General features: G+C 39.6%; 1 protein-coding gene across 2 annotated transcripts in view; it reads right to left on the bottom strand.

Annotated features, from left to right (window-relative positions):
• The window catches only part of DOCK4 (dedicator of cytokinesis 4), a gene marked incomplete at both ends in the record, with an annotated part of 525,693 nt that overhangs the window by 111,650 nt on the left and 388,866 nt on the right, over positions 1–25,177 (bottom strand). For both annotated transcript variants that reach the window (XM_080701145.1, XM_080701146.1), the window contains 3 exons: positions 8,567–8,665; positions 14,510–14,644; positions 16,798–16,925. In XM_080701145.1, the coding sequence (XP_080557271.1) occupies positions 8,567–8,665; positions 14,510–14,644; positions 16,798–16,925 (362 nt within the window). The remainder of the gene's footprint in view (positions 1–8,566; positions 8,666–14,509; positions 14,645–16,797; positions 16,926–25,177) is intronic.

Below are 25,177 nucleotides of genomic sequence, written 5' to 3'. Positions count from 1 at the left end.
AACCCAGGGACATTCTGCCTCTGAGCTACATCTCCAACCCTATTTTATTTTTGCGTTGAAACAGGGTCTTGCTAGGTTGATGAGAATTTTACTACTTGCTGAGACTGTCTACAAACCTGTGATCCTCCTGTCTGGGCCTCCCAGGTACTGGGATTATAGGCATGCACCACCATGCCTGGCTATGCTAAGACGTTTGGAAACTGACCCTAAGGGTGATGTGGAGACCTTGAGTGGTTTATATTATGTAGAGTGGATCAAATTTGTGTTTTAGAAAGATTTTCTGGCAGTGCCAGGTAAAAAGTATGTTGTGTTTTCACATGATACTAAAAGGAAAATGTCACAAGAGAAAAATTAGGTCCATAATATTAAATTGACAAGACACAGAAGAATTCTATGATTGTGAAACATTAGTAAAGACATCTGAAAAATAAAGCATTATGAAGCAGGAAGACACATAAAGAGCAATGAGCAGGAAAGACTCTTTCCAGAAACATATTTTCTTATAATTAGGATCACTATGAGATGTCACTGTTAAAATTTATCACAAATATAAAGTGTATAATACCCTTGATAGAAGGGTCTGCATTCAATTAAAGGGTGCTAGTAATCATTATCACATTAAAATTTACATCCTTAAAATTGAATCTTGATGTATATTATGCAAAATAACTCCCAAGTGGTCTTCAATCTTTGGGAGTGATAAATCTGTTTTTCTGTAATCAATATATTCAAATAATAACAATAAGTCAAAATAATTATATGGGAAAAGATATCTTGTTGAATTAGGCAGAACTATTCAGAAGGCTCATTTATTCAACCAATGTTTAATGTTTTGGGTTCTATACTTAAGAAACAAAGACACGGTCCCTAATCTCAAGAAACCCATAGTTATTGAAAATACAACCAAAGAGCAAATAATCAATGTGCCTGTAATGCTCATCAAGAGTGATACATAAGCTAGATTTTGTGGCATGAGTGGAAATCAGCAAAGGGACTGACAGGGTTATATATTTTAAATGAAGTAGTGGCGGAATGGATACTTTAGATAAAAAGATTCAGAGGGAGCATGGTTTGTTAGGAATAAACAAGTAGTTTTAAGCAGCTGAAGTGAAAGAGATTAAGAAGAGGGTGGAAGATAATAAGGTTGGAAGGTAGAATGAGGGTCGAGACAATGTAAGAAGGACACCAGACTTTATTCTATAGGTAATGGGAAGTGAGCAAAGTTTTATAGTTGGATTGAGACTTGATAATATGACTTTTTCAAAGCTAGTGGGCTGTATATGTGAGACAATGGAAAGTTACAATGGTGCTGTACTTACAGAACATGCTATAAGCAAGATCCCCATGGTTCTGTATGAAAAGTCATAGTCAACAAAGAACAGGAGTCTCCCACTATATATACACGAAATGGACAAAACTTTAGCCCCCATTGTAAGGTGGGTGAATAATAAAATATTACTGACTATAGAATGAGGAAAAAAAACTTAATCACTAATTAGTGTTTTCTCTTTTCATTTTAGAATAATGTCATGTACAGAAGGAGAAAATTACACAATACGGAGTGCCAGCCTTCAGGTCTTCATTCCCACACACTTGTGTTGTGACACTGTGACTCATATCACTTTATGTACAAGTACCTAGGGACCAAGGAGAAAAAATGGCACACTGTTCAGAAAGCAGAAGTCACTTCAACAGGAAACCTCTGGGCATCCAGTTGTTTAAGCATGAATGGAGACGAAACACTATTTGTTGTGGTAGATAACTGAGCACTCTGTACTTGCAAAATTCCCTTTGATTTATAGAACTTTTGAGAAATGCTAAGGCAAATCTTTATTTGAAATGACAGGAATAAAGGAAAAAGCACTGATGCCAGGAATAAGGAACAAAAATATTCATCTGGAAATCTTTATACTTTGTCATTATCTATGAAAATTTAAGATGTATATATCCTATGACTCAACAATTCTACTTCTAGAAATGTGTTTTAAAGCAATAAGGACAGAAGTCCATAGAGATATATGCAGTATATATGTTTACTGTAAGATCCTTTCTAGTGGCAAAAACGAGGAACATACTGACTTCTCATCAGAAGGAGATGATTTAATTGTGTAGCATCAATATAATGAGGCTCAGAAATATGAGGCACTGGGACATCCAATATCTATGAGATTTTTTTGTATGAAAAAAGTGCAGAATAAGCTGGTTGTGGTGGTGCTAGCCTGTAATCTCAGTACTTGGGAGGCTAGGATAGAGGTTCATAGGTTTAAGGCCAGACTTAGCAACTTGTAAGACCCTCAGCAACTTAGAGAGACCTTGTTTCATAATAAAAAGGGCTAAAGGGTGTAGCTTAGAAGCATGTCCCTTGGTTTAATCCCCAATACAAAAAAATTATAGAGTAATATGATTTTACTTTTTAAGTAAAATGTGTATATGGCTGGATGTGGTGGTGCATGCCTATAATACCAGTACTTGGGAAGCTGAGACGGGAGGATCACAGGTTCAAGGCCAGCTTCAGCAACTTAGCAAGGCTTTCTGCAACTTAGTGAGACCTTGTTCAAAATAAAAAATAAAAAAAAGGCTGGAAGTAGCTTAGAGCTTGAATGTCCCTGGGTTCAAGCACAGAATGATAGAAGGTAGTCCAGGAGGATATACCTATAGGCATTAGGTATAGCAGGATTTGGGGATTAGGGTACCCTGGGGAAAAGGAGAAGATATGCTGTGGGTTATACCCCCAGACTCATTTGCTAGAACCTTACTTGCTCCAGGTGTTGGTAAGTGGGGCCTAATGAGAGGTGTTTGATAACAAAAGAACAGCCCTCCTGAATGGGCTAGTGCCTTTCTCTATTGGACGAGTTCCTGCCCTTACAGGACAAGTACAGGTTGTTATGAAACAAGTCCTTTGTGTTCTCTCTCTTTTGCATATATCCACTTGTACTCTGCTTTCTACTAGTACAAGGCCCTCACTAGAAACCAAGCAGAGTCAAATAAACATCTTTTCTTTATAAATTATCCAGTGTCAGTTATTTTGTTACAACAACAGAAAATGGATCAGGACAGGATATATGTTTTGATTAATCACTTTTAAAACAGTATGACCCAGGCATGGTGGTACATGCCAGTAATCCCAGTACTTGGCAGGCTGAGACAGGAGGATTGCAGGTTTGAGGCCAGCCTCAGCAACCTAGTGAGAACCTACTTCAAAATAAAAAATTAAAAGGGTTGCGGGTATAGTTCAGAGGTAGGACACCCCTGGGTTCAAGCTCCAGTACTATACATACTCAAACACAAATCCCCCCAAAACCCCAAAAACCTCTGAAAACCACCAAAAAACAAAACCAAAACCCAGTATAGAGTGTGTGATTGGAATTTTTCATATTTAGCCCTGATATCTGTTATTGTTTTCCATTAAATATCTCTGTATTAATTTGTACCATGCCCTACTCATAGTTCCTTTACTTAATTTCTAGCCTAAATATAAATACAAAATAAACAAAATCCCCACCTCTTCCTCTGCTAATTTGGAGTATTTCAGACATCTCTACTCTATGACTTAACACCTTTAAGTAGTTGACAAATGAAATGTTACACAATTTGATAGCAAAAACTTTGGATCAGGAAAATTTAGTAAAGTTCAGGGAAGAGCTGAGTTTAGCTGTCTGAGCAAAGACTTGAGATGTTAACAGAATTCCTAGTTCTGCCAATTATGTGAGAATGATAACATTAATCAAACCTCATGGGGGAGGGCGGTGGAATGAAGTGCGATGCTTCTCAGTGTCTGAGAAGCACATCTGGTTTATGGAGGTAGGGGTGGAAGTAGGGAGTTGTTCTCTGTTTGTCATTTTCATTGTTATTTATACACATCACATTAATTTAAACGTAATGATTTAGATGCCCTTAATAACAGAACTTATTTAATTAGCCTTGATATCCCTAATGTCTACCCAACATGCTCAACAAACATTTGTTGAATCAAATAATTGACATCGGTAATACAATAATGGGGGCCTAATTCATGGGGTTCTTTTGAGAAATAAATGAATTAATATTAACTCCTCAGAACAGTACTGGCACACATTAAGTTCCATATGATATGTTTACTGTTCCTCAGTTCTTTTATAGCAATACAAAACCCAAAAAGGCTCTAAAATTAAAATCTGAACTGAGTTCTCCTAGATTGAATATTTTGTTTCATTGTAGATCTTAAAGGAGATGCTATACTATAATATACCATACATGCATAGGACTCCCTTTCTGAAGTTGCAAAAATTCTGATTTCCAAAAGGCATTTGGTACTAAGGATTTTAGATAAGAGATTTTGGACTAATATTATTATCTTTAAAATGTAATGTAGTATAGCTTTGAAAAACATAACCAAAGCTATTCATCTTTGTAGAAAATTAAGCATAGAAAACTCTTATAAGTTGGGCATGGTGGCGCATGCTTGTAATCCCAACATTCGAGAGGCTGAGACCAGAGGATTGTGATTTGCGAACAGCCTCAGCTATTTATTGAGGCCCTTTGCAACTCAGTGAGACCCTGTTTCAAATAAAGAAGAAAAATAGGGCAGGGGGTGTAGCTCATAGGTCAAATGCCCCTGGATTCCATCCCCAGACTCTTAAAAAAAAAAAAAGAAAGAAAAAGAAACAGAAACAGAAAGAAAGAGAGAAAGAAAGAAAAAACTTGTATATTAAATGGTGAAATCTGAACTTTCAATGTGCAGATGAAAATCTGATGATTAATTAGCCATCAACAATTAAATAAATGATTCCCAGCTTGTATTTGCTCTAGTCACTTCCTTTCCAATCTTGCACCAGGAAAGGCGACCTTTCTCCCAGTTGAGGATAATTCTTCTCCCTCCTGGTTCCTTCTCAGGAACCTCACCTTGTGGGTTAGCTTTTCTCCCTTAGGTTTAGCTTCTTCCTCTCCACTAGCTCTAATCATTCATATTTGCTCATGTTTCAGTCTCTTCCATCATAAATTTCCTCTGACATACAAAGTGATCCTTTATTAGGCACCTTCGTGAAATGTTACATTAGTCTATTCCATTACATTTTTTTCTTTTTTCAATCCTCAATGCATGACAGTGAGTTCCCATCCTCACCACTACATGAAGACTGCTCATCAGCTGTCCCAACCTTATCACGATGTAACGTGACCTTGAAGTAGCAGGGCTTGCTCAGCACCCTTTCTTTCTTAATGCTTATCATTCTATGCGGGTCTTTTTGATTCTATGCTTTCCTTAAGATGTTCATGTTTATGCCCATTATTTCAATTATTATCCATGGGCTGATAGCTGCCAAATTATCTCTGTAGCCCAGCTCTTTTCTGAACTTCAGATACCATCTACTAAACATCTCTCGGATGTTCCTCAGGTGACCAAGCACAGCCTAACACTGAATTTACCTTTGAACCCAAATCTGTATATTTCTTCTTTCCATGTTTCTCATTCAATAAACTGTACCAACAGTGAGCCAATTGTGAAAGAGCCTAGGGGTCTTCTCCAATTCCTTTCTTTCCTTCACCTTCCAAAATATAATTGGTCTTAAGTCCTACAAATTCAACTCTCTAAATGTTTCCAGAATCTACTACCATGATTGTCTCTATTTAAGGCCACAGTCACTTATAGCCTAGATTATTACCCCTGATTCTTTACAGGGATCTGCGTCCTCTTTTGATCTCAGCTGATTCATTTTCAACAATACAACCAGGCAAATGTGATCATTTCTCTCCCTTTTGAAAACCCTGCTAGCCTCCAAATGTCCTCAAAATAAGGTCCATATTTGTTCCCAGAACCTTATTCATATCCTACAACTCTCTTTCTAAATCTCTATATTCTACAATTAACAAATATCTTCCTTTCATCATCCCTTCCTCTCTCTCCTCTCCTTTGCAGTACTGGGATTGAAATCAAGGCTGTGTGTTTGTGTGTGTGTGTGTGTGTGTGTGTGTGTGTGTGTGTGTGTCTCCTAGCCCTTCCCATCTGCAGCATCTGGTTATGACCCTTTCTCTCTGATCCTTCTGGGTATTTCTTTGCTCCTCATTATCATGCATTAAGAATCTATAGCTTTGACTCTTATCAGCTGGTGCAAAATAGACAATATAGATTGTCTATTTTATCTCTATATAGTTTATCTATTTAAATAGACTATTATTGCCAGGAGTGGTGGCGCACGCTTGTAATCCCTGCACTTGGGAGGCAGAGACAGGAGGATCGCGTAGGTTCGAAGCCAGCCGCACATGCTGGCTTAGGAGACCCTGTTTCCAAATAAAAATGTAAAAATAGGTCTGGGAGTGTAGCCCGGAGGTAGAAGGGCTTCCAGGAACCCCAGTACCACCACTAATAATAATAATAATAATAATAATAATAATAATAAATAATAATAATTAGACTATTATTGCTTATTTTATCTCTCTATATCTGTATATCTGTATATATACACATACACAGGTATGTATATATGCAAATTTGTATATTTGTATATATGTATGTGTATATATGTATATATAGATTTTGGTCATATATATTATATATTTTTAATATTATTATATATATTTCAGTCATATATATATATATATATATATATATATATATCCAGATATTTAAGCAATTAAACCTTATTTCCTCTGAGTTGTGGTCATCTGGTATTTGGGGTCGCAGCAGTAAGAATGCTGACTGAAACAAGTGCCTATAAATGCTGGGCATGTTCTGAGGTCTTGATAGAGCAATGAACCAGCCACAGCTTAAGACACCAGGGAGCTTATAACCTAGTGACTAGGGGCTGGGGAAGCACACAAATAAATAAAAGAAGATATCCCCAACTTGAACCAGTATTATAAAGATGTGACAGGGGATTTGCTGTGTTAGGTAGTGCACTGAGGTGACACTTCATTTTTTATTTTTATTTTTGGTAGTGCTGGGGTTTGAACCCAAGACCTTGTATATGCTAGAAAAGCACTTTACCATGCCTCTGGATATCTACTATGTCTACTAAGCAACATCCTCAGCTGAGGTGATATTCTAATTGACAGCACTCTCCTACTGATCTCTCGGTTCTCAGCCGAGACCTTCTTTGGGAAGTTTTCCTGTTACCTGGAGTGTGGGTTGGAGCAACGTCTAGGTGCTCCACAGTAGCTGTGCTTACTCGGTATGGTCACCACTCGGCATGTGAGTGCCCGTGACTTGTCTGAGTCTCCCTACAGGAACAGCAGCAGATATTGGCCCTGGCTGCATTCCCAGTGTCTGGCTCAGTGCCTGCCACGCTCTGGTGCTCAGTCTATATTTCCTGAATGATAGACCAACTACCAAGGATCATTAAATAACTCGCTTGATGTGGAGGCCCAGCTAATTTAGGAGAGAAAATATATGTCCTTTAAAAACATTGTGCTGGCTGACAGAAATAAAGTCTACATAAAACACTTTACTCATTGTTTCCATTTGCTTTATTGTCAGAGTTAATACTAAAACATCAAATCAATACTCAGATTTAATCAATCATATTTTTCAATTTATGCTTCTCTACTATTTTTAACTTCCGGGCTCTATAAAATATATGTAGCCTTTTTGTGAGGAATTTTGAAATATGAAGTCATAGACAACTGAAATCTAATTATTCTTTGACCATGTTAAATAGTTAACTTCTGATGAAAGTTAAATTCATGATTATCTTCCTTTTGATGTCAAGGATTTTTGTACTCAAGAGTGGACATGATCTAATGCCTTTTACCTATTTTTAATTCTAATCTCAAGCCTGAATGTAAAGTTGGGTGTGGTGACATATGGCTGAAATTTCAGCACTTTAGAGGTAGAGATAGCAGTATCACAGGTACATCACCAGCCATAGAAACTTATGAGAACACCAGCAACTTAGGAGACCCTGCTTCTAAATAAAAGATAAAGACGGGCTGGGATGCAGCTCAGAGGTAGAATGCCTCTTTGTTCAATTCCTAGTACAAAAAAATGAATGCAAGAATTAAATACATGATGCCATATGCCAATAGAGTGTATCTTCCCCAAATGAGTCTTTGTTTTGTTTCACTCAGCTTGTCAGCTGCTCCAAGAGAAGAGAAAGGTTCTGAGATCATACAATACCTTCCAGGCACTTCAGAGTCAATAAATGACTCCTGGACATTATCCACATAAAACAACTATGATCTTCCTCTAAAGCACTGCTAAGGCTTCCAACCAAGCAAACAACCGCAGTGTAACTGTACTTCCTGTCCTATGATTCTCTGCCACCCAGCATTTAAGCAATCGGTTCCAGTATGATCATTTACATATGCAAAGAGTCTGGCAAATGAATATGGAAGAGAAAAAAAACCTGTGGACCAACAACTTCTGACTGTTGGTGATTTCATGAAGTAACCATTACATCTCCCTAAATCTTGGCAAATACTAGATTTTTATAAAACTGGAATCTTATTTTCTATTTAATGTCAGCCTAAGGAAAAAATAGTTTAGAACTTAATGGAATGAGGAAAGCAGTTGTCAAGAAACTATTCAAACAGTGATCAGAATAAAAAAAAATGAAAAGGTACATTAAAGAAAAAATTTAAAAATGTTACTTACCCTTAATTCTTCCTTTGTACTGAAACTATCAAGAAGTTGTTGATAATGTCTATCTGTCATTTGTCGTAATAGGGACAGGAGACAGGCAACAAATTCCCCCTAATTAAAAAAAAAAATTTAAAAGAAGGACATTAAAGAACATTGTTTATTTACTTTGAACTACCCCCAAAGAATACTTAAAAAATACTATAATCTAAATTTACTGTATATTTTCTCAATCTAAATTACCTACAACATCACAGTCAACCTTTTTCTCAGTGATAATTGCCATTTACTTTATATCTGTGCATTTTTATATTTAAGGTAATTTTTTAAAACTTGGGCAGAAGCTTTCACTTGGAACTAAGTTCATGCATTTGAGGTAAGGGTATGAAACCCTGATCATTCACTGAGCACTAAAAACACCTCCCTTCATTATATCACTTAAGCCTTATATCAGTGCTTTGTGGTAAGGGGTATAATTCCCATTTAAAGAAGGCAAAGTGTAGATTCAGATGGGCTAGTAGACTTGCCCCACATTATACAGTTAGAAAGTGGCAGAGGTGGCGTTATCCCCAGGTCTTTTTATTCCACAGCATTTCTTTAACTTCTATGCTCTATTTTTTAAATTCACATGACCTCCTTCAACTCATCCGAGCACTGGTTTATGGACTGACTAATTGTAGAGAAAGCAATACATTACATAATGTTGGTTTTGTTCTGCCTTCAAAAAGAAGTTTTAAATCAATAACCATTCTTTATGCTTGGACTTTATGTGATTTACTCCCACAAAGCCCAATTCTCAAAATGAAAAGTGAAAAACATGCACAGAATCCTTAGATTTGAGGACCTACAGAAGACTGTCAACACCTGTACTTTCGGAATAACTTCTAATTCAAAATTCTTTTGTTTTCAGTGCAACCATTTTTGCTTAACATGTAATCTATCTACTTTTAAATAGAGTAATAACATTTAAAACAATGCAAACACAACAGAAGAAACAATCAGTGGTAATTAACTGTATATTTAGATAAGTTCAATTTAATTGGAATTGGTTTCTTTGCGTTTATAAGGGAAGAGACTAAAGGTTCACATGTAAACTTGGAGACTAAATAACCTGAGGAATAGAATTTTCCAACTAAAGGAAAATTTTGTACAGCCAAGCCAGTACAGTCAAACATCACCAGCTTCTACTGGAAGCCCAAGGCACATACAACTTCACGGCCATGTCAAGGTAGCTAGGAATTTAGGTTGATTCTTTGTCATACCTGTATACTGCAAATGACTATTCAAATGCAAACACTTGCCCTTGTATACTAATTAGGGCAAATATTCAAGGAAGTAACTAGTATGTGCTAGTAGAACTATCCCTCAAACTTAACCTATTGCCTTCTTTTTTTCGGGGGGTAGTACTGGGGTTCCTGGAAACCCTTCTACACTCCAGGATACACTCCCAGACCTATTTTATATTTTTATTTGGAAACAGGGTCTCTTAAGCTAGCGAGGCTGGCTTCGAACCTGCACGATCCTCCCGTCTCTATCTCTCAAGTGCGGGATTACAAGCATGAGCTACCATGACAGGCACCTACTGCCTTCTTAATGAACAAAGAAATCTTTGTTCACATAGGAGATGAAAAATTTGAAGAAAAAATTATTAATATTTTAGTTCATGTGTATGAAGAACCAACCCAAGGCTAGGAAAATAACGATCTGAAAGAACTGAGAAAACAATAGCAATTGGTATTTGTTTGTTTTTTTTTACATTTGACCTTAGGGACTATATTTTTATTTTTTCTCTTCCTCGCTACTTCTTTTTTGTGTGTGTAAGTGCATGTGCCTGTGAATGTGTACCAGAGCTACAACCCTAGCTTGATTTTATTTTATTATTAAAACGGGATCTCACTAAGTTGTGGAGGGCCTCACTAAGTTGCTGAGGCTGGCCATGTCTTAGCTTTCCAAGCCGCCACACCTGGCTAAGTGTGATAAATTCTTAATAAATTGTCTTTAAGACTGTGTAGTCTGAAGTGGCTTGTATCCATTTTATATACAGATTGTGTACAATGAGCATTTCTCTTAATAATTGCTAGAGAGTTGGAAAACAATATCAACGGTCTTCAAGAAATTTTCCATTAGCTGGGTGTGGTGGCGCACGCTTGTAATCCCAGCATTCGGGAGGCTGAGACCTGGAGAATCGTGGTTCGTGGACAGCCTCAGCTACTTAGTGAGGCCCTCTGCAACTCAGTGAGACCTGATTTCAAAATAAAGCATAAAAAATAGGGCAGGGGATGTAGCCCGGAGATTGAATGTCCCTGGGTTCCAACCCCAGACCCACACACACAAAAAAAGAAATTTTCCATTATACATATGCATGCTTTTATCCCCCAGATATTTCTTATACAGTTCTGCACCCATTCATCTTCCTAATCAAGGGCCATGGGCCAATATAAAAACTTTAGATAAGCATGCCTGAGTATCTGTCTTAGCTGTGGTTCAGGCTGAACTGAGTCACCTGCACTGAAAGTGGGGCTTAAGAAAATTATGTGCGAAGAAAAATTTATAATTTGGAAGGAACTCTGGAGTCCAATTAGCTGAGGGTGTGAGGCAAATGGCCACTTATGCTTGCTTTATAAAATCTGCTTCTATGTATAATTAGATTTTTGAAAGGAACTGATCACAATGGTGCTTTTTTTTGGTTTCCAGTCAGAGAGAGCCTTTTAAAGTTTAAAGAATAGTTGATAGAAGAACAAAGAGTACAATCCTTTTAAATAGTAAAAATGAGGCTACTGTTATTTGGAATTTCGATGGAGCGGAAGCCAGTCTTCACACTGGGGTTGCTGGGAGGTGGGTAACAACCCTGGTATTTAGAAAGGTCTGGAAAACTCATCATGGCAGGCTTGTGGGAACCACTTTTCCTCACAGTGCATCCACTTAGCCAGGGCACTTTTCAATGTATTTGCCTAAAAAGACTGAAAGGTGCACAATGGAAGATCACCACATAGACTCCCAGTACAGAAAGCCTGTCCGCGTGTGGGAAAGTGACAAGGAAGCTGGACAGGCTCTCAGGCTCAGAGAGAACTGACTGTGAGGAGACAGAGCATATGTCTCACCACAGAACTAGTTATAACCTCAACTTAGTTACCAGTTCTGCAACAATAGTAGTGTAGGGTGACCGCTGCTATTGCCATAGTAACTAGCAGTGAAAATTAAACAAAATTAAAAATCTGGGTATTATATATAAAACAAATAGAAGGGGTGTATTCATTTCGAGTCACCCCCTCATGCCATTTTGGCATGGGGCTGTATTTCTATTTTCTGTATTTCTATCTTTCTAATAAACTTCTTTAAATCTTCAAAAAAAATAATAAAACAAATAGAAGACTCTGAAAAGTGAAGAGAGAAGATAGATGAGCCAGAAACCTTGGGACCTAAGGAAGGACGTGGCACTGGGTTTTCTTTCTGCCACATACCCCAGAAGCAGGCATTCTTGAAATGCCAACAGTTGTAGGTAAAAAGCAACAGTTGTAGGTAATTCACTTTAAAAATGGGGGAAAAAAACCCATTTCACTGAAGAGGATAAATATAGGTGGCAAGTAAGTATGTGAAAAGAATATGGGGTGTCATTAGTTATTAGAAAAATGCAAACTAAAACCACAATAAGATATTGCCCTAATACCTATCCGAAAGCATCCTACACTGTGCAAAGGGGCAATATCTAGTGACGATGAGGGTATCGAGAACTGGATCTTTGATATGCACATATAGGAATATAAAAGGGCACAGCCAGTATAGAAAAGCTTGACAGTTTTGTACCACAACTAAAGATGCAGTTATCATGTAATTCAGCGATTATACCCCTGACAATTTATAACACAGAAATGAAGACTCATGTTCACATAAAAACTTATACAGAAATTTATAGTAGTTTTGTTAGAAATAGCCCAAATCTGGAAACAACTCCAATAATCTTTTTTGTTTTTTTTGTGGGTCTGGTGATGGAACCCAGGGGCATTCGACCTCCGAGCTACACCCCCTGCCCTATATTTTATTCTTTATTTTGAAACCAGGTCTCACTGAGTTGCAGAGGGCCTCACTAGATAGCTGAGGCTGTCTGCGAACCGCGATCCTCCGGTCTCAGCCTCCCGAATGCTGGGATTACAAGCATGTGCCACCATGCCCGGCTCCAATAACCTTTAATGGGTAGATAAACACAGGTGGTACATCCACACTGTGGAATAATACTCAGCAATAAAAAGGAATTACTGAGCTAGGCATGGTGTGCACACCTGTAATTCCAGTACTTGGGAAGCTGAAGCAGGAGGACCAAAGGTGAAAGGATAGCCTCAATAATTTACAAAGACCCTCAGCAAGTTAGTGAGACCTTGTTTCAAAATAATAAAAACAATATGGCTCAGGGGTAGTTCAGAGGTAAAACAGCCCTGGGTTCAATCCTTAGTACAGGAAGAAAGGAAAGAAAGAAAGAAGGACAATATTAAATTATATCACTTGATTTGCTTGGAAGAATATTCTTAAAAAAAAAAAAAAATATATATATATATATATATATATATATATATATATATATATATATATATATATTGTTTTTGGTGGTGCTGGGGATGGAACCCGGGGGTCTTCTACCTCTGGGCTATATTCCCAGACCTATCTTATATATTTTTAAAATTGGAAACAGGGTCTCACTAAGTTGCTGAGAGCCTAAGTATCTGAGGCTGGTTTCAAACCTTCAAAATCCTCCTGTCTCAGCCTCCCAAACTCAGGGATTACAAGTATGCACCACCATGCCTGGCAAGATCTAATTTTTTTCTAGTAAATTGAGGGTGAGTTTTCATAAAAATATCTATGTAAGGGTTGGGGATGTAGTTCTGTAGCAGAGTGCTTGCCTAGTATGCACAAAGTCCAAAAGCAATTTGGCAGATGAAACCAAATGAAGAGTTATCAAGTTGACTATGAATATAAAATAACATATTAATTAATTAATTAATTAATTAATTTTTTGTGGTACTAGAGGTGGAACTCAGTGGCTTTTCTACCCCCGGGCTATACTCTCAGACCTATTTTATACTTTATTTGGAAACGGGCTCTCACTAAGTTGCTGAGAGCCTCACTAAGCAGCTGAGGTTGGCTTCAAACATGTGTGATCCTCCTGTCTTAGCCTTTTGAGTGCTAGGATTACAAGCGTGCAGCACTACGTCCGGCAGAAATCACATATTAAGCTGGGCGTGGTGGCGCATGCTTGTAATCCCCGTGCTTGGGAGGCAGAAACAGGAGGATCGTGCAGGTTTAAAGCCAGCCATGCTGGCTTAAGAGACCCTGTTTCCAAACAAAAAAAAGTATAAAAATAGGTCTGGGAGTGTAGCCCAGAGGTAGAAGGGTTTCCAGGAACCCCAGTACCACCAAAAAAAAAAAAAAAAAAAAAAATCACATATTAATTTAAATTGGAGGAAATAAGAATATCATAGTTAGAGCCAAGTGTGGTGGTGGGTGCACACTTGTAATCCCAGCCCTTGGGGGGCTGAGACTCCTAGGAGGATCGCACAGGTTCGAAGCCAGCCTCAGCTACCGAGTGAGGTTCTCAGCAATGTAGTGAAACCCCGTTTCCAAATAAAGTATAAAATAGGTCTGGGAGTATATCCCAGAGGTAGAAAAGCTCCTGGGTTCCATCCCTAGACACACACACACACACACACACACACACACACACACACAGAATATTAGAGCTGGCTTCCTGAAATTAAACACTGCTTACTGCAAGAGTTTTAACAAGCAGGCCTCATATCCTAGTGTTCTAGTAAAATCTAAGAAACCTCACATACGTTTGAAATGCTCACAGGACTCTCCCAGGGTTAGATATCCCAGATTCTTATAGCCACCCACTCTCAAAGTAACCGAAGCTTTAAGAAGCGTGGCTAGGCCCTGTTCTTTGCATCATGAGCTTTATGAGCTTACAGTGACATCCTGGAACTGCAGCCGCATCGTGGAGCTGGCTGACTGAGGTCGGCTGGTGATCTCCAGGATGGTCCTCAGCAGGATGTCCAGCAGGCTGGCCACAATCACATCTATTTCCTCCAACACAGACTTCTCCTTGAGAGAGAGGGGGAAATTAATGTGATCAGGAAATTATGGTTCAATATGCCTATTAATCTCTCTTTAATGTCAAAGGAGGTAAAGTCCATTTTCAAATATAGGGCCAAAGACTCCGAGAACTTAAGAGCCTGAGAGACCCGGGTTGCACCTACATCAATAGATTTACAGAAAACAAAAGCTCAGAAAGTTAACAGCTTGCCCAAGAGTACACTACTGGGCTGTGTGGTGGAGACCTGAGATACAAATAAACAGCAGGGCCGATGTCACAGCAAGCACAGCACGCTAAGCAAGAGTGTTGCCTGTGCTTCTAACAGGGCACAGGACCTTGGGCACATCAGTGTGCCTTTCTGGGCCACTTCTTCATTCAGAGTCTTCCCTGGTTCTTCATATTTATAATTCCTTGATTCCCGACTGTGCTTACATTTACTCTTCTGGATTCACATAGGTCATTTTCGGGAGTTCTAGTTGGTGTGCCAATGACTATTCCTACTAAAAAACTGATTTAAAAAATCCTACATGTAAATATTAGGAAATGGAGATCAGCCTTGATGAATACCCTTAGCTATAGAAAGGCCCTAAAGTCAATGGCCACAGCAAGAGCCTTTTATCTTGAGCATAATTAATACTGTCTGAGCCCCCAGGACTTGAGAGAGAATTTAAAATTGCTCTCATTGGCTGCAGGCAGTGAATTTGGGTTCTTGTTATATCTGCCCCAAATAAAACTCTGTCCAAATGTGCTCTATCAAGAAGATGACTTTACAAAGAATCCTGTAATAAAGTATTGAGTTAAAAAGAGCCTTTTGGCTATGATTTGAAGATAAAGTTTCTTACACTTGCAAGAAAATTACCAAGGTTCTCTCCCAGTGAGTTTGTTTCTGTTCTGAATTCCTTATCAGCTAAGTTCAAAACCTGAGTGCAACTTCCAAACTGAAATAGATGAGGAGGAATTAAAAGATATTACCTCTACCACTGTTGACATTTGTTTCTGGTTTTGCTCAGAACTATCTAGCTTATTTTTTACCCACTGTGATCATAATTTGGAACAACATTCTAAACCAGAAATTTCAAAGCAGAAGTAATACCCTCTCCCTCTCGCCACTTTTCTACCTAGTTAGAGACTACCCCTGGGCCTGCACCATGGGGGCGGATGAAAGTGAATTCTCCCTTTCTGTGTGGGTCCCTTTTATTATACTTTCAGACTGCAGAGCTTCTAGCCTTTTTCGCTCAAATGCCAATTCTGTTTCTATACTCCTGGGGCACATTTTCCACTATCTCTCCTGGGGTTTCCATCCCATCTCTTCAGAGCTGATCATAACAGTGACAAAAATGGGGAAACAGGCACAGAGATAACAGAAATGCAGAGAATACAGGCATCTCAGCACTCATTGCCACCCTCCACTTTGTGTGACCTGTTACCAATATACTCATCATACTTAATTAAGAGACACAGATTGACAGAACTGGAAAGGGCCACCCTTCCTGTGTGAATTCCGCATCCGACCCCTGAGCAGTGAGCATGAATGCTCTGATTTATCCCACTAAATAGCATCTCGTGCTGTTTTTCTCAGTTTTCACCACACTCCCTAACAGAATGTACTTTTGTCAAGATCAGCCTCACTGACAGGAATCCCCAAAGCCATTTCAAGGTAGAGATTATTGTTGGAGGCTGAGTAATAATTGTATTACAAGTACTGCTAATGTCCTGGGGTTGTCCTTTGCTTCTGCAATCTCCATGGGACCAGGCCCAAGAGCCACAACCAAGTTCTGAGTATCATCATCCTGTGGCCTTCCACAGGATGGGCCCGAACGACTACACTTTGCAAGCAGCAATTTATTCTTGCCACAAGCATTCATCATATCAAGATTAAAGACACATGTGGGAGGCTTTCAACTTTCTAATTTTTCTCACTTGGTGTTCAGTTCTTCCTTCAAATATAAGTTTAGGAAACTCGAGTTTTTCAGGGTTACAGCAATCCCACAAGGTTAAAAAAAAAATTCCTTCCCAGCAAAAGCAAAATGTCCAGTCCTGCTGCAAATGAAAGGGAGCCTCAGAGGGTTCCTCTGTAGTGTGGTTTCTTTGAAGATGTTTGAAATTTTATTTCCAAAAGCCATTTGATGAGAACTACATACTATGACCTGTATTTACTTACTGAGCTGTTTTTCTTGATGAGACAAAATACGTTGCTAAGGATACGCGCACACATGATCAAGTCCTTCTGCTCTTGCAAGTGAATGTGGAGGTGATGTAACACAACAGGCAGAAGAATGTACCGGGAATCTGCAAAGAGCAGAATCATTAGTGCCACATCTGTTAGTGTCCCACGCAAATCTCGGGAGAATCCTTAGCTACTTCTTAATTTCATTTTAATTGCTAAATTATTAGCATATGTAGTTATAAGGGCACTAGCTCTACATGATATATATTAAAAAACAGTGGCTCCCTTTCCCAACAAATGATTCCTGCACTCAAGAGGCCTCTGACTCTTCTAGTTGAACTAGTTTTTTTTTTCCTCCAAGTGTTAGCTTCGCCTCTAAATTTCTAAGTTGAATGCTTTTCCTGATCCTTCCTGAATTTTCATGAAGACAGATCATTTACTGAGTACTTAGTATGGTAGATGAGATGTAGCCTTTCTACCCTAGCCTCTCAATATAGCTATATCACAATTTCTGGTTAAGTGGACATACGGTTTTGATTCCATTCTGATTTGCAACCCTTTGGATGTGACCAGAATCTTGCTTTGTTTTTCTCTTCTCTCTGAAAGCTACTGGGAAATTATCATTATCCATTGTAATTTAACGTTTCATTCCCTTTCAATCTAAACACATTTGTCCCTCCGTTTGGAAACTTGAGCCTTGAATTATTTTAGAATTATTACCTTACCTTTAATATTTCTGTCCATATGTCCTTTGAGACATCATTTACAATGAAATTGTGAATGTTTTTGTTTTTTGTTTTGTTTTGTTTTTTTGGTGGTGCTGGGGATTGAACCCAGAGCCATTGTACCTCTGAGATATGCCCCCAGCCCAATTTTTTATTCTTTATTTTAAAACAGGGTCTCACTAAATTTTGGAGGGTTTCACTGAGTAGCTGAGGCTGGCTATGAACTTGGATCCTCCTGTCTCAGCCTCTCAAGTACTAGGATTACAAGTATGCGCTACCACGCCTGGCTAATATTGTGAATCTTTTGAACTGTCTTCTACTTTTTCTGAATATTCTTCCCATCACTTTGTCCATTTCTCTGGGTGATTTCCATACTTTATCTTCCAACCCTTCTATTCAATTTTCTTCCTTATGCTATCATACATTATATTCTCAAGGGATTTCTACTCCTAGGCCAGTGTCCTGGGTGCACAACCTGTGTGGTCCCACAGGACCTGGGCTGAGAAGGACCCTATACTTTTTGTCATGCTATGCTGATGCCATCTTGAAATTCTTTATACTTTTCAAGAAACATTATTCACTCATTCTTGCTTACTCTTCTGTTCTCTTTTAGAGCTTCCCATTCATGTTCCATGGATGCATTATTCTTTCTCTGTGGATAACAAGATAATTTTGGGGTACTTCTGGGGCTACCTGGATTATCATTTTTTCAAGTTACCCTTTTCTATTTCTTTATTTTAACCTCATCCTTTGAAATTAAGAGTTTTCCACCAGTATCTGGGGTCTCTTGGTGTCAGTTAAAAAAAAAAATTGCACTGGGGATTGTACTGAAGGACTTTCTACCTCCAAACTACACCCTACCCCTTTTCATTGTGCTGTTTTTGAAATAGGATCTTACCTAGTTGTTGGCCTTGAAACTGTGATCCCTGTCTTAGCCTCCCAAGTACTGGGATGACAGGCATACATCACCACACCCAACTTGTATTCTTTCTACAAAAGGATCTAGAAAAATTGCTGTATTGGCCTATACTTTGACACCCCTAAATCCAGGCCGTATCTCATTTACTTTCTCAGGAATGTAAGTTTTGAGTTTTTTGATAAAATAGAAGAAAGGATTGATGTAGGAAAGGGTAAAGAGTCTCCTATTACTTATGAAGGATTTTAAACCAATTTCCATATATGTGGTATTCTTAATCTTCAGAGGTACCTGATATCCTCAATATGTAATCCCTCCTGAAGCCGGAGTCTTCTGAGGGTGTGATATAAATTATTTCATCTTTTGGTTTTGTGCTAACTGTATGCTAACACCATGTCTGTGTTTCAGCTTTCTTAAATACCATGCATCTTTGTAAAATTTTCTGCTCTTATGTGTTGTGTCTCCTCTCATTCTCTAAAACCTATGAAGTTATACCTATTTATTTATTTTTGTTTTCAGAGATAAAGACAGAGAGTTATATAGGAAAGTAGAAAATTCACATTGGGAGGATGTGGACCACCCCAAAAGTGAGAAAGCAAATTATACCCTTTAAAAAAATTCCTTTATAACCACATATACCAAAACCCTTTACAAAGTTTTAGCTAATCAATCTCAAAATTTCAAAACTTTGTGACCAGAGGAAGTACTTTATCTTAAGACTGAGAATATGGGATCAAACACCCATATCACAAAAAAGAAATGAGGTTCTGGTGTAAATGATTTGACTGAGGCTGTCCAGTCCCTACCAGTTGCCTGAGTTGGGATACAGACTTTGCCAACTGGCTCCCAAACTGGCGTTTCTTGCACTCCACTGCTCCTTCCAAGTCCACTCTGTGGTCATCTCTGTACAGGATAGAACTGGAGCAGAGCATCACCTTTTTCTGTACCTTAGCTGAGAATGTGTGCATCGGCGACTCAACTTTTGCAGTTCTGTTTATTTCTGTGGATGATCACAAGAGTGCCTCAAATACTGATTCTGAGACTGCAACCAAATTCTAGTGAGTAGGTGAATCCATAAATATGGAATCCACCTTGAAATCCATAAATATGGAACCCACCAGCTCTTCGTCTGCTCTGCTTGGTTTCCTAAAAGATGTTGTCTGTGCAACACTGCCGATGGGTTCAGTTCAATTCTTGGTTTATAAAAATCTGTGTGTTTTAAGTAGTTTGCAATAAATTATAATTCCTCTTAATGAAAGAAAGAAATGGATAGTCTATTGAGCTCTTACATTTATTGAATAAATTGAACCTGTAGTTAAAAACCTACCCAAAAGCAAAATTCCAAGGCCATCTAGGAACTATATTTACAAAGCCATAACTGGACAAAAGGAACTTGCTGAAGAGCCCAGGATCACTGTCCAGTGATATTTAATTAGAATGGAAGATAAAGCTTATCTGACATGTTCCTGTAGCGAGTGGGATTTGATTTCTAAAAATTCAATTTGCAGCCAACTGTTAAGAAAATACCTATTGCGAAAAGAAGTAAGGTAGGAAAATAATTTGTGTGTGGTACATTAAATCACTTTGAACTGCACTATGATGCATGATTACAATGCACCAATAAAAATATTTTAAAAACAGGAATATGTGATTATCCAGCTTGCAGATTTGCTTTTCCTCCATTTCTGGGGTAATGTCAGCAAGTGCACAGGTTACAGTGGGTGGGTAAAGACAAACAAACTGACTGATTGAAATGCTAATTCTTACATTTAAATGATGACATCTGGCCCCATCTAGTAGGATCCCCTCAAAAAAAAATTAAAAAACAGAAACAAACACCCAGAAAACCAAATCCCCTACAGTTGAACATACACTAACCTTCCATGTATTTAATAACAGAATGTTGAATCCCCTTTTTTTTTTTTTTTTTGGTGGCACTAGGGTTCCTGGAAACCCTTCTACCTCTGGGCTATACTCCCAGACCTTTTTATATTTTTATTTGGAAACAGGGCCTCTTAAACCAGCGAGGCTGGCTTCGAATCTGCGCGATCCTCCTGTCTCCGCCTCCCAAGCATGGGGATTACAAGCGTGTGCCACCACGCCCGGTGAACCCTTCATATTTCTTTCTCAGATCAAGCACCCTGTACTATATGTCGCTGGAATATATAAAGAAGTGGCTCTCATTTTATTCTGTTTAGCCTGTGCATACTGGGGTAGATAAAGCCAGATCCTTTAGTAAGTCCCCCTCGTTGTGGAACAAGGAAGGTGGAGAGCAGCTATGAAATGCTGGTAGTCTTCTTCCTTCCGTTTAATTTTGAGTTTGGGTGCTGTACCTTTGCACCCTCCTCTGTCAACAAGCGTTAGACACACGGCCTGTCCACAGAGGAGCGAAGCCGGTGAGGCCTGTGGAGGCTCTCAGAGTCATTAGTCACTTTCTGCACACTGATCCCCATCAGCAGGACACTAAGGCAGTTCCCCAGGGCACGGCAACCTCAGGAAATGAGGGGGCCAGGAGCATCCGCTACCACAGAGCTTTGCAAGTACCAGAGCTGCCAAGGCCTGAACTCTGACCAAAGCCGCCGGGAAGTGAGCTGCCAAAGTCAGAGACGATGTGACACCTGCAAACAGACCCTTCGGATGCAGCTGCAGTAGAGACAGCGCACAATCCGTGTACAGAGCATCGCAGACGGAGACGACATCAGAGGCACAAAGGAAAACTAGAGTGCAGGGCCCAGGCTGAGAGGAAGAGCTGCGTGGCTTACAGATCCCCCCCCACCCCCCACCCCCGCCCCGGGACTTTCAGCCAACTGTGGAGCTAACAGACTTTTTACTTTTGTCAATTGTGCCCTCTACTGGTCTGGGACTCCTACGGATACCCCAACTGTTCTGTGGACCTGCTCATCCTTACATCAGAAGGTGCTTTTCCAGTAGGACTGTCCTTTTGTTTTCTTCTCTCCTTCTTCCCCCAGGATTGAACGCAGGGACAAGCTTTGCTTCCGGGGTCTATGTTGCTAAGGGTCTCCCTAAGTTGCTGCCGAGGCTGGCCTTGAACCTGCAAGACTCCTTCTATCTCAGCCTCCCAAATACTAGAATTACACATATTTACCCTCTTCTTTTTCTTTCTTTCTCTCTCTCTGTCTCTTTTTTTTGTGGGTCTGAGGATGGAACCCAGGGGCATTCAACCTCCGAACTATATCCCCTGCCCTATTTTTTATTCTTTAATTTGAAACAGGGTCTCACTAAGTTGCAGAAGGCCTCATTAAGTGGCTGAGACTGTCCACGAACCGCAATCCTTCGGTCTCAGCCTCCAAAATGCTGGGATTACAAGCATGTGCCACCATGCCCGGCTCAACCTTTTCATTTTAAATACACATGTTATCTTCAGTATCTTTAGCTGCTATATCCTGATCCCTTTCCCATGATCTCACATAGAGAATTCATTCATAAAATATTCTTAAAGCACCTATTGCACACCAGTCAGTGTTATGGAAGTGGGAGATACAATTGTGACAGGGGTTACATAAAACCCCCGTGGTCTGGAATTTTTTGGGGGGAGTGTGTATAGGGGAGGAAAATGGATACTAAACAAACAAATGCTCAGTTCTTTATTTAGTGAACTGTTGTGTTGAGTGATCCAAGAAGCAGAACACAGTCAAGTATGAGGGTGGTAATGGGGTGGGCAGGGCACACAAGAGATTTCTCAAGAAGTAGAGAGTTCAACTAAGCACTGAAGGAGATTACCTAGGGCCAGGAGGAGCTGGAGCAGGTGTGCTGCAAACAGAGAAAAGCAGTAAGGAATGGAAGGAGGTAAATAGGCAGGATTAGATCCCAGGCCTGAAAAATTCATTCTGGAGCATGCCAAAACAACCACACCAGTGGGGCCAGAGTGTGGAGCCAGACTGGTAGGTTTCTAAAGGCAATGATGGCTACAGGAGCAGATAGGAGGGAGGAGGTGTGAGAAGCCTGTATGGAAAGGATTGAGGCAGCTCCTGGCATGTACAGTTTGGACTGGAGATGAAAAGGGGCCAGATGTGAGATGGGATGGAGGCACACAGGAAGCCAGGTGCTGAGGAAGGGCAGAGGGGAAGAGGTTTCAAGAATGAGCTCCAGGTTTCTAGATGAATGGTATCGCCACTGGTGGAGATGGAGAGGTGTAAGCTTAGAGTGGAAATACTTGGAGACTTCTGTGTTAGACTTGTGGAGTTTAAAAACCTGTGAGACATCCATATGGAGATGTTGAGAGGAAAGTTAAATATTTAGACTTGGAGTTCAGAGGTAAGATCTTGCCTAACAACACACATCTGAGAGTTGGGTCAGCCCATGGAACACTAGCTGAGGCTAACTGGTTAGGATGCACCCTAACACTACTTGATCTTCTTGTTACACAGCGCCCTGTAAACCTTCCTATTACAACTGCCATTGTTTTTTTTATCATACCATAACTATTTTCCAGTGTCTGCTTCTGTGCTAGATTATAAGCCAACTGAGGGCAAACACCATATCAGTTTCATCTGCTATAATATTTCTAATATATTTGTCACATATATATGTCATAATGTATTTGTGGAGGGTCTGCCCACAAGAACTACTTGTTGAATGAATGAACAAGCTTCATCTGGAGTTCTAATGGACACTAGTGAACTGCAAGAGCCTGGTGTTTCTGTCTTCATTTGACACAGCTTAAATAGGAAGAGTGCAGGAGGCACGTGACCAGAATCCAGTTTACAATGACTCCTCCTGCTGTGCTCACCCCAGCACAGAACACAGCTGTTCCCATCACCACGCTCTCCCCTCTCCCCAGCATCTGCCTGGGGCATCATCCTGCCCCTGCCTCCCACCTCTGTGCTGCAATTCTGTGCAAATGTGGACCAGCAAGGGTCAGAAATGCAAAGATGCAGGCTCTACCCTCTCCCTAGAAATGTACTGGCCACTGCCAATCGATACTGAACAGTTCCTACACCAAATCTTGAGCAGCCCAACATGTGAGACTTTATATTTACTTTCAAAATCAGTTAAAATAGTCAACTCTGGGTTTGGTGATGCCTCTTTTACATCTTATGGTCTATGCTAAGGCAGAGTTGTTACTGAAAACACTGTCCTATGGAGGCAAATATGTAGAAACTATGTTCCCCAACCCCCTTTCTAAATGTTTCATTAAGAATCTTCACGCAAATGCACTTTTAATGTACTTTTATTGGTGCATTATAATCTCACATCATAATGTAAATCATGTTGATAGTGACATATATGCACACAGCACCTGGTGGGCTAACAGCACCTTAGAAAAGTCTCTACATTATGATGTGGGCAAAGCTTTAATAAAATCCCAGAACACAGCCTGAACAACTGTGAAGTGTTAACTATCAGCCAGTGCTGGGGGTACCCTGTGTGTGACCCCTGGAAAGGGCTTCGCCTCTGAGGGTTTGCCCTTGGGAAAAGCCTGGCAAAGAGAGTCGGGGGGGGGGCACAAGTAAAGGGAAAGGTAAGGATGGAGAAAAAGCAGTTGCACCTGAAGGGAATAGTACCCTAACAGTTTATAACCAAAAGGTTTCTTGAAGTCCCATATAAGTTTTATAGTAAATAATCAAAGGGAATCTCCATTTAAAAAAAACAAAAACTAAGATATGTGTACTTTTGCCAATGGTCCTACATCACTGCTTTGCCTCTTGAGAAAAGAAAAGCCCTGATTTGTACAACTTTGTCCACCTTTATGAGTCTTGTCTATTCCTTCCCAAGCTGTAGCTCACAGGAAAGTTTTTTTTTTTTTTTTCAGTACTGAGGATTGAACACAGGGGCATTCTACCTCTGATCTATACCCCCCAGCCCTGTTTTATTTTTTATTTTGAAACAGAGTCTCACTAAGTTGTGAGGGCCTCACTAAGTTGCTGAGGCTAGCTGTGAACCTGAGATCTTCCTGACTCTGCCTCCCAAGTACTGAAATTACAGGTGTGGGCCCCCACACCCAGTCACATAGAAAAGTTTTAAACAAATGGCATTTTCAATTGTGAAAGCAGTTTAATCGCTTGCAGTACAATGAAAGTCAAGGCTAAACTGCATGTGAATTACGATTTTAAGGAATAAATGTTACTAGGCACTCATCAACTGCAGTAGGATATTATTATTATTATTATTATTTTGTGTGTGATATTGGGGATTGAATCCAAGGGCATTCTACCTCTGAGCTATACCCCCAGCTCTATTTTATTTTCCTTTTTATTCTGAAACAGGGTCTCACTAAGTTGCAGAGGACTTGGCTAAGTTGCTGAGGGCTGGCTTTGAGCCTGCAATCCTCCTGTCTCATTCTTGCAAGTACTGGGTTTAACCAACGTGCACCACCATGCCCGGCTAGAAGATTATTCTTAAGGTTGTCAAGTTAAAGGATAAATCTATATTGTAGCCTAAAATGGAAGGGGCATTAATTCCTTGAATGTATTTGAAAAATTAGTCTAATATTCTACCTTCGACTATTTTATACCCTTTATTTATTTATTTTGTGGGTCTGGGGATGAAACCCAGAGGCATTTGACCTCCGAGCTACACCCCTCTGCCCAATTTTTTATTCTTTATTTTGAAACAGGGTCTCACTGAGTTGCGAAGGGCCTCACTAAGTAGCTAAGGCTGTCTGCGAACCATGATCCTCCAGTCTCAGCCTCCCAAATGCTGGGATTACAAGCATGCGCCATCACGCCCGGCTTATACCCTTTATTTTTTATTGACACCTTTTAGCAAATCC

Source organism: Muscardinus avellanarius, assembly GCF_963383645.1.
Source record: "Muscardinus avellanarius genome assembly, chromosome: 9".
Classification (NCBI taxonomy): domain Eukaryota; kingdom Metazoa; phylum Chordata; class Mammalia; order Rodentia; family Gliridae; genus Muscardinus; species Muscardinus avellanarius.
This window is presented reverse-complemented; position numbering and strand designations above follow the sequence as displayed.